This window comes from Malurus melanocephalus, unplaced genomic scaffold, assembly GCF_030028575.1.
Source record: "Malurus melanocephalus ecotype Western Australia unplaced genomic scaffold, MMel_1.1 scaffold_99, whole genome shotgun sequence".
NCBI classification, from domain to species: domain Eukaryota; kingdom Metazoa; phylum Chordata; class Aves; order Passeriformes; family Maluridae; genus Malurus; species Malurus melanocephalus.
In genome coordinates, this window is record NW_026623331.1 from 1630848 (window position 1) to 1640848 (window position 10001).

The window sequence follows — 10001 nt, forward strand, 5'->3', positions numbered from 1 at the left end:
AGGGCTGGCGCGGCGGGAGCGGAGTCCCGGAGTAGCCGGGAGCCGCTGGGGCTCGGTGACAACATCGTCCCTACCCAGCTCCGCTGGAGTCCGCATCCATGGGGGTACCGCTCTCTACGCTGCTCGGAAACCCATCCGCTGCCGGCTGTTTTTGTGGTGCCTCCCCAGTTCGTGCTTTAGCAGGAGAACCGCGCTGCGATCTGGTTGGACCCTAAGTCTCCGGACTGATTTCCGACTTTTTTCCCTTTTTTTCCCCTTTCTTTTGTTTTGCCTCGCTGCAAAACTCTTTTGTTACTGCGGCTGTCGTTTACCAGCGAACCCTAACCTAAAAATCAATCCATGCCATATCCTGGAGWGTGTTGTGCAACGTTGGTTTTTCTGAGTGAGACCGAAGACCATTGCACCACATTCTTAGACAAACATATGGGGCATGTTGCAAACAAAGATAAAGATTGAAATATGTGTACTGGGCTCAAGGCAGGCTTTCAGTCCCCGTGTTCTCCTAAAAACAATTAATTCATGTCTCCCATCAGCTTTGACACTAGACTGAATGCTTGTGGCAGCATATGTGAAGCCCTCTCTAGCMGGCTGTAGTTATCTGAAACCAACTGCATAAGATGCTAGAGTTTGAAGATATTTGTTCTTTCAGTTATAAATGCATTTTTGTATTTCCCACAGACATAAGATTCCTTCTTCTTTTAAAGAAGAGTTAGGACTTGATTCTTTTGGCTTTGAAGATTAATTAAACAATAGTGGAGTTGTCTGTGTTTAAAACGTCACTCAGCTTTCTAATAAAACTGACTGCACCTTGGTTCCTTTCCACCACTTGTTTCCTGACTTAGCTTGGTCAGCTTTCACTAAGAACCTATTTTTGCTAACTCCTCTAATTCCAGCAGAGGATTTCCCTGTATCAGAAGTTGGTTTGTCTGTGATTTGAGGACAGCTGCAACAATAATGGATCTTTTTAAGAGCCTTGAATGCAGGCTGGTCTATTGGAGGCTGTGATCTAGGAAGGAGAGTAGAACAAAATAAAAACAAGCTCTCAGCAATAGACTCAGAAATTGAAGGGCTCACACTGTTTATCTGGCTAATTTTGATCATACTGATTTTGTCTCCTCATTAGCTGAAACCTCAGCCTGCCCTGGAGTCCAGACTCACTGCTTCATAAGCAGGCTTGGCTTAAAGATTATATTGACAGGTTTTATCAAAATGTAGGTGAAATGACATCACYGTTAAATAACTTCTTTAGACKGTTCCTGTTCCRTGGCAGCTCAGTGGAGATAATGTAWGGCCTGGTTTATTAATCTGTTCATTTTATTGCTGTGACTTTAGCTAGAACTAGGAAGCTGTGTGAAGTGATTGATCCTGACTCCTTGAGAAAATTCCGCTCAGAGCTTCTAACTATGGCTTGTAGAGTTGGCTGGGGTGAACCCTGTTAGTTCATGAGCTGTGCCCCTAACGCTTTTCATTTTTTGTCAGCATCTATGTTTTGGCTGTTTCCCTTGTGCTTTATCTTCTGTGAATGACAATTTGGCTTAAGTAATGGGAAAGAAAAGTTTTCAATGGGACTGATATTGACTGTCCTCACCAAAAAAAAAAAAAAGTTGGCAGTACTCACATGTGTGTCATTCAGGTTACTATTCTATATGCAAGTTTTCCCATTTGTGGGAGGGCATGAGATGTAATCAGCTGTGAAAGCCCTTGAAACCAGAGTGCTGCACATTCTAATTTGAGGGTGCCCTGTGAAGTGGTGTCACCAGCCCCAGGGCAGATGAGCAGGCTGCCTATCTGAGGAAGAGACTCAGTGATTCAGAATGTGAGCTGCCCAGGACCAGTGGGGTGATCAGGGCCCTATTGACTTAGTCAGCTGAGAGATTGGCAAATACACCCTGTCCCAGCAGGCTTCCCTTCTGTGAAGCTTCAGTGCCTTTGTCAGTGCCACTGTCACCTTGTCCTCCTCCCTGGCACTGACCCTTCTCCAGGAGGAACAGTKCTTATTAGCTCTGTAATTTGAAACAATGCTTTCCTGAAGCCAGAGCGACTGCTCATCCTCACCAGCTTTGATACAGGAAGGAGAGAGGTTTCCATCAGCCATGTGTGTCTACATGYTAAATGTTGAAAGCCAGGGACCTAATGTATAGACAGAGCTATCAAGGTATAGAATGAGCTAGAACAAAACTGCTGAACATGCTCTTCCTTTAAAAAAAAATTAAGCTTTGATAATGCCAAAGAGTTTTTGAGGAAGGTAAACTTGGTGTTTGGAGGAGAGGCAATAGCCCAGGAGAGTGGTCCAGAATGAGAGCAGTAAATGAATTATTTGCTGAATTCTGAATCTGTTCAGGCACAAAAATCACATTCTGTGCATTCCAAAAATATGCCTAAAAACAGATAAGAGGTGTGGAAAAGATATTTATTCTCCACTGTAGGTGTGGATTTGCATAAAAGGTGTGACTGGGACATCATTAACTGAGTAACCTTGTACCATTTCATTGTTSTTCTGGGATGTCCTGTAGTCACTCTCTGGTGCAGGTAAAGGCTGCCAGTTCACTCTACTCTCAGTTAAAGTGTCTGAGAAGATTTTCCTACACAAAGTTGACTTTGTATACCTATGTGGGAGAACAGAATGGGGATGCATCCCTTTCCACCCCTGAGCAATTCAGTATTAAGGAGCCAAAGGTGTACAGAGAGAGGGTAAAGTCCAGGAATATGGGAGATGAAATATTGCCTTCCTTTAAAGGATTTAGMAATCAATCCTTCCCAGGTGATGAGCAGAGTATCATTTTTGGCAAGCTGACTGTTGACTTTACCATTATCATTTGGCAGAAAAAGAGGTGTCCCTAGGTGTAGATGAGAGCAGTTCTGTACCTTGATGGGGGAGCAGGCTGTCACTGCTGTTATGTTCTTGTTTTACCAAAGATAAACATGCAATTGCCCGGAAAAATCTAAAATCTTTTTTCTAAAAGTGATCAAAATCTTCCAGCCTTGCTAGCAGCCTGCTCCAACAYTATGCATTTATGTACTTGGATCATATCTTTCACTTAATTTCATTTAACTCCTTCTGATACAAGTCTTATTTTTTGTTTTTCAAAACCAGATGGAGTTCTATAGTCTGTAGATGTAATTTACAAATGCCTTGACTGTTTGAAAGTCAGGTATAATTATGTCACAAAGCTCTGCTTGCATTCTGCTGCTGGGCAGAAATATGTGCTATTTCAAATAGGCATAATGTTTTTAGTCTTCCTAAAGCAAACTCATACCGTAACACAAAATTACTTTCTCCCTCAGTGTTTATCTTGCAAATAAAGCRAATTATCTGAGTAACTGAATACAGTAAGAGCTGCTGCCTTTCAAATTCAGTGTTATAACCCATCAGCTTCAATGTACCTGTGACCTTGATGTCAGCTGAGTTAGAGGTGTYCCACATCTGCTTGAAATTGTGTTRATTTTYAAAGTCTTTCCAAATGTCACAGGCAAGGGAAAATTCATAGATAACRTATCTGTAGGGCTGTGTAGTATTTAGTATCTAGAAAGCAAGCTCCACGAGTCTTAATATGATCTGTGAATTACTTGTATAATGTGATTGTCATGAGTGCTCCTCCTTCTTGCAGTACTTGACATGACTGTTTTTGTAACTGTTGAATTTTTATTTGTCTTAGATCTTTCATATCCATGGGAGCATCTGTAGGAGCAGTCACAAGGCAGACCCTGTTCCCTGCTCTGATGCCTGCAGGGCGCCCTTTCCGTGTGTCCAACGCCTCCCGAAGCAGCAGGAAAGGAATTGTTGCCAGCAGCCTGCAAGAACTCATCAGCAAGGTACAGTAAATAGTCCCATTCTGACTGACACAGTGAAATATCCCAGAAAGACAACCCACAGACTCTCATTCTTCTAAAAGTCATTACTGGGGTAGTTCAGGAGAATATTTCAGATAAGCAAGTCTCAATATGAAATGATGGGCTCTCTTTAGAATGCAAAATATCATGGGGTTTTTTCAGACTTTAGATGCCTTCGTTGTAACTGCTGGAATAATTACTCTGGTTTTGGAAGAAGATGGCACCGTTGTGGACACGGARGAGTTCTTCCAGTCCCTGGATGATAATACACACTTCATGGCYCTACAAGAAGGACAGAAATGGACACCAGTAAATATTGACTGCTTCTCTCTCATTTGAATGCAAGTGGATGGAGGAATAWTTGTGGTTGCTAAAATTGTTGGAAAGAGGGGAGAAGAGGAAGAAAAATTCCTTGAAGAGGCAAGGTGTCAACTCCCTGTTGAGCCTTCCTGGATGAAAAATCAAGTTCTTATTTTTTATTGTCCCTTGTTTGGACATAGATCTGTTGGCAAAGGTCCACCAAGAATTGAAATAAAACATAACTGGAAAGAATTATGGGGGAAATACTCTCCTTTTGGAGAAACACAGAAATATCTTTGTTCTTGAGCCTTTTTGTAACAAAGAAAATTAGAGCTTTGACTCCATGAAGTTAAAAAATACAATGTCCTTAAAGGTTAGATTAGACTGTAAAAAGTGCCCAAATTAAGTAATATAAAGCAAGTTCTGCCTTCCGAAAGCAGATTAAAAAAATGCCTGTGTTTAATTTTGTGAATAGSCATGATTTGGCATCAGAACATAATGTTAGTCTACATATTTCAAGATATTTAAGTACTATTAAAAACTGGCTTGCTTTAGCCTTCTAATCATATCAATTCAGTGCTCTATTTGTTATTTTGTAGGGAAATAGTCATCTGTACATTAATAACAGAGTCAAACTCTTAATTGTTTTTCCATGGGATGGCTGTTGCTAGAAAGCTGGCATCAGAATAGATGGATTTTGTCTGCCAGGTGCAGAGCTGGCCGTGGAGCTGTGAGCAGGCAGACCATTTYTGTGCCTGCACACAGGCACGATCCYGTGGCCCTGTTTTCTCWGTCGCCTGTTGCAGTGTGGGCAGCTTGTATAACTTTCCCCAAAATCCCTCACTGGCTTATGAAACTCTGCATCTGGGGCATGAGCTACAAGGGTAGAAGAGAAGCTTCTACCAGGCTGTGACTCCAYCTTGCTCCTGTCTCCTGTCTGGCATTGCAGCAGCACAAGTTTGAATGCAGCCCCTSTTCAGAAGGTGCTGAGTGACAGAGGGACTGTCACAGCGTCGCCAATCACCTGGAGTGCAGCACCAGCTCTCTCCTGCTTTATCCAAATATTCTGGGTGCTATTGGGGAGGGGTGTGGGGACATACTACCAAGCACACCAGCTACTTGTATGTGCCTGAAGCTGTTGTTGATAGGGGACCCTGGTGCTGGAGCTCGGAGGCTATCGAAGTAAAACAGGCATAAAATTGCTGGCTAATGATATACTGCTGTGTTTAACTTTGTCTGGCTTATCACAGCACTGTCTGAGGGCCGGGGTGACAARTACAAAAAGGGCCAGCCTTACACAACTTTATTGCTTCATTTAGCATGCAGAAAACAGCCTGGCAGCTGCCAGGTCGCTAACCTTGGGTGGAATGTGCTGAGCAGAGGATCCCGTGTATCCACTAGATGTCTCTGTAAATATGGGTTCTCTTTGCTATTTTCTTTTTGTTTTTCCTTTCTTGAAGCACACACGCTGCAGCAGAAAAGGGCTGCTTTAAATAAAGAAGGGTGGATTTAAGGTGGAAGATGACTTTCTGTGCTCCTTCTCCTTTGCTTTTTCTCTTAAAATCTCGTGATTGAACCCTGGGTGTTTCTTTTTAGTARGAAGAGAGAGGTGTTGTGAGCCAGGGTTTGAACTGAGTACCTGACTTTTTCACAGATGTCACTTTTGTAGCTGTCTCCAAGTGTGCTCATCAGTGTTGTGCTCCTGACTAAACAGAAGGACCTAGTGTTAYCCTGGTTATTTGGTGGCCTCTGCCTCAGAGGGCAGCTGGAATGTAGCAGGATAAATACATGGCAGGAATGCTGTCATGTGGTGTTACCTGTGGCTTTAGTGTACTCTGAAGRAACTCCACTGCAGAAAATAAATATTCAGGAGGTGCTATGTCACTCTAGAATTTCAGTGTCTGTTTGGAAAACTTCAGAAGCTTGTTTAGGACTTGAAACACATTACATAAGTTACAGACTTGATTTTCTGTGTGCKAATACTTTTAATTCTAGTTTAGAATTGGGCAAGAACTAACCCCCTGGCTGGAATAARCAAAACTGCTTCTGAAGAGCTGCACTATTGACGATTGTCTTGCTGCAGTTTCCTGGGCTGTGGTGCAAACTGTCTCTCTTTTTAAACCAGACAAAAAATGGAGTTGTYGCTGTGAGACAAAAGAAGAAAATGGGAGTAGCTAACATCACATTTGATCTGTACAAACTGAACCCTAAGGATTTTATTGGCTGCTTAAACATCAAGGCAACCTTCTACGAGATCTACTCTATCTCCTATGACATCAAATGCATGGGAGCAAAAAGCGTATTGCGGTAAGTGTGTTTCCMTTACTGATCAGGTGTACATGCTAATGTAAAAATCTGTGTTTGTTATTGGTTCTGTGAAGCAGGTGTATTTATAAATTCAATGTTTTCATTATTTCTTACATACTGGCCAGTATGCTGAATCTTTGTGAGGTGGATAGCTGACTTGTAAAACTTCCTGTAGCATTTTATGATGGAATTTTAAATTTCCCCCAAAGCAAAACTCTCATCAGGTTGTATTTACTGCAAGGATGTAAGTACAGCTTCTTTGTTCTGCTAAGAGAGTTTCCTCACATTTCCTTGACTTGTTTGTTTGAAGAATGCGGGAGGCTGGGGAAGAAGCTCTTTGAAGAGGAGGCTTCAAGGGGATGAAATGAGAGGAATTTGAGATCCAATGCCAGGGATCTTAAAGYTTTCTCAGACACTGCAGCTCCTGTTTGCCAGATTCACCACTAAAGCTACATGGAGGCAAAGGAAAATGGAAGAGAGGYGACACTCTGCTGTCTTAATGTGGATTTGTCATCTGCAGTAAGACTCTGTGATATCACTGTTCTCAAACCAGCTGGCATGGTCTCTTGGCTAGCTAAGGGAGCCTGTCAAGGACCACTGTCTCCTGCAGGACTGATCTGTGGTGGTTTGGGARTTTGGTAGGACTGRCTGCTGGGAAATGCTGTCTTATTCRGGRGCAAAGTAATACCTGTCCTGTCCACTGTTTTCAGCAATGAGTTGAAAGTTGGTGCCTTGTCAAAACCAGCTGTGTTCTGCCCTGGTTTGAGAAGGCACCTTCCCARAGTGCTGCACTTCGACAGCTGTTTAAACTGCAGCCCTGAGTTTCTCTACCTGAMTTTTAGAATTCTGGTTGAGACACAATTGTGTGATGTTGCTGCATTATATTACCCGAGGACCAGATCTGACAGACAGATATGTGTGTCATAAGTGGAGTTTTCATTTCTCCCCAGTGACACGTAGCCTTTAGTTGGAAGCCTTKAAGCARTCCCTTCTCCCGYGATGCRGGTATGCTAATGAGCATTGTCATGSTAATTAGCTCSTCTTTCCCTGTCTTTCAGTCTGACTGACCTCTCCCACTCTACTTGGGTGGTCCCTTCCTTAATCTTTCAGGCTGCAGTTGTTGTGGCTGTAGACAAGGCTCCTCTCTGGCCAGGCTGAAGAGATTATGCAGCTGCTTGCTGCCCCCACCTGTAACACTGACTTCATTCGGGTTTCTTCAAAGCAGAGGTTTGCCCTTGCACAGCTGCACTCCTCCAGTTCCTGTGTTTGTCAAGTCTCTGGAGCCAAAACAAACTCTGATCTCTGGCTGCCTGCTGTGGAGCTGAGTATCAGCACTGGAMCTTGTGCTGCTAAGGAGAGTTTGAAGTGACAATTCTGCCTCCCTGCCAAGACAGGGCAGCTGGTGAGAAAGGAGCGGCGCTGGCAAACAGCTGAAGTAGCTGCGGAGTTCTTCTGGAAGCTCTGTTGTGTTACAGAGTTCAGCTGTAAGGGAAGTGCCACTGTCAGGATGGGACAACAGCCCATCCTGCAACTAGCAAAGAATAGGGGTGACAGGAGAGATAACCTTGGGTGCCCTTGAACACAACAGTGACACGGCCTGCCTCAGCTTGCTGTTGAAATCGGAGACAGACCATGTCGGATCCTGGTGCAGTCCCTCTGCTAATGAGYTCCAGATTGCTAACGCTGATGTCCTCTCTCTCCCTGAGCCCACATGCAGAGTGTGAAGGGAAAGGAYTGAAAAATGCTGCAGCTGTTGGTGRTGGGAGGGGCTGGAGGCCTGCCAGGTCTGATTAGTGCATTTCCCCTCGTGGTGTTTCCCTGTGGTGTCCGACTGAAGGATCAAATGTCCAGTTCAACAAATAACTTGCTCCATGGCTTAAGTGGCAACTGCTCTTGTGTGCGAGTGACACCCTGCAGCTGCTCCAAAGCCAGTACCAGGTGCAGCTTTCTTTACAACTGTAAAGCTCCTGGGGCTGATCTCTGCAGTGGAGGAAGAACATGTTGAAGTGGCACGTGTGGGAAGCATGAACAAGGGTACAGTGTTCTTTAAAGGCTTCGCAGACTCTACTATTTTGAAGGATTGGATTTCAAACCTTTAATGACAGTGGGGTTAAAAACAAAACTGTAGGAAGAAGACTTTGCCTTCTCTGCTGAAGCTCAACGGATGAGTGAATAGAAGCAGAGGGTTCGCAGCTGCATGTTTTCTTAGACAGGAATTCAAAAAATCTTCACCCTTTTTTGCAGAAGGGAGGCTGGCCTGGTTTCTGCATCTTCAGAAACTGATTCCATTCCAGTTTTGGAATTCTTTCTGGTTTTGGGTACCATTTCCCAGTGCTTCAGCTTCATACTTGTGAGACCCCTCCTAACTTCTGGGGGATGAGTCTCAAATGTAGCCCTTRGTACCAATGTCCCTGTTGTTTCTTGCCGAATGGAAGGAAGATGTGGCTACAACTGAGTTGAATAAATGACCATTGAAATATTGCTATCTTCATTCCCCTGTGAGGATCCGCAGTTTATACTGTTGACCTCTGATGCTTACCTGATGTTATCTTATGGATTTGTAGTGATTCTTACACAGCATTATATATTTGAATGCTGATTTTATCAAATTTTTTAGAAATAGAATATTTGTGAACTGATAATTCTTAAGGCTTGCAGCTCGGCCAGCACTAACTCACCTTCTTCACCTGTTTTGCTGTTGGATATCCACTGTAATGGGATTGTTCAGCTTCAGATTTAATCAGGTTTGATCTGTGGCTTAGAGGTACACACAGAGTTGTGTCTGTGAATCACAAAGGTCAGACGTGAGGTGGATTAAAGCTGCTGGGCTCCCAGGCAAAGTTGTCTTCTGTGGTACTGTGGTAGTTTGAGTGATGGCTTTGCAGAAGGCCTGTGTCTAACAGGATGTCAGCCTGCTTTGTTAAATGTATTTTCTGGTTTTGCCAATGTGTCAAATAGTTTTCTGTCAATCGAGTATTTTTTTCTAAAGAAGGTACAAAAATTGTCATCTTCTGAGAAGTGAGAAGGAATGAGAGGGGTTTTTAAATATAACAACTTAACTCATCGTAAGGGTTTTGGGGGTGGAAAGGGGTAATGTAACCTTGGTGGTGATTTTTTTTCCTTAAACACATGCCTTTTCTTCCAGGAAAGTGCTCCAGCTACTATCCCATGCAGCACAAATAACTGGACAATTTCTGCTCTATACTGGAACCTAYATGTTGCAGTTGATGGGTGAATATGATGAAGATGACATGTGCACAAGGTCAAGGCAGGAGTAGTGACCACAGCTGCACTTCTGATGCCGAATCCTTTTGCTTAAAGACATTYTCTTGACCAGTTTTGATTATAGTAATGTTGTAGTAGGGGGACAACATCCACTAATGTCAACTAGCATTTTTCCCATTTGGGAAAGCTTGTAGGCCTTAGACGTAAAGTAAGTGTTTGATGCTCAGAGGATCTTAACTCAGAAAGATGGGTGCCTAATGCCTGAGAATTTTGGCAGGAGAGAGAAGGCAGGTTTTTGTCCCAGCAACTCAAAATGGAGAATATACTTGGAAACTCGC

At 43.4% G+C, this 10001-nt stretch overlaps 1 protein-coding gene across 1 annotated transcript in view; it reads left to right on the forward strand.

Moving 5' to 3' along the window:
- Positions 1 to 10001, forward strand: part of CIDEA (cell death inducing DFFA like effector a) — a 14251-nt gene that overhangs the window by 638 nt on the left and 3612 nt on the right. The window contains exons 2-5 of the mRNA XM_057368948.1: positions 3657 to 3813; positions 3994 to 4140; positions 6257 to 6438; positions 9584 to 9741. Coding sequence (XP_057224931.1) covers positions 3657 to 3813; positions 3994 to 4140; positions 6257 to 6438; positions 9584 to 9716 — 619 coding nt within the window. The 3' untranslated portion in view covers positions 9717 to 9741. The remainder of the gene's footprint in view (positions 1 to 3656; positions 3814 to 3993; positions 4141 to 6256; positions 6439 to 9583; positions 9742 to 10001) is intronic.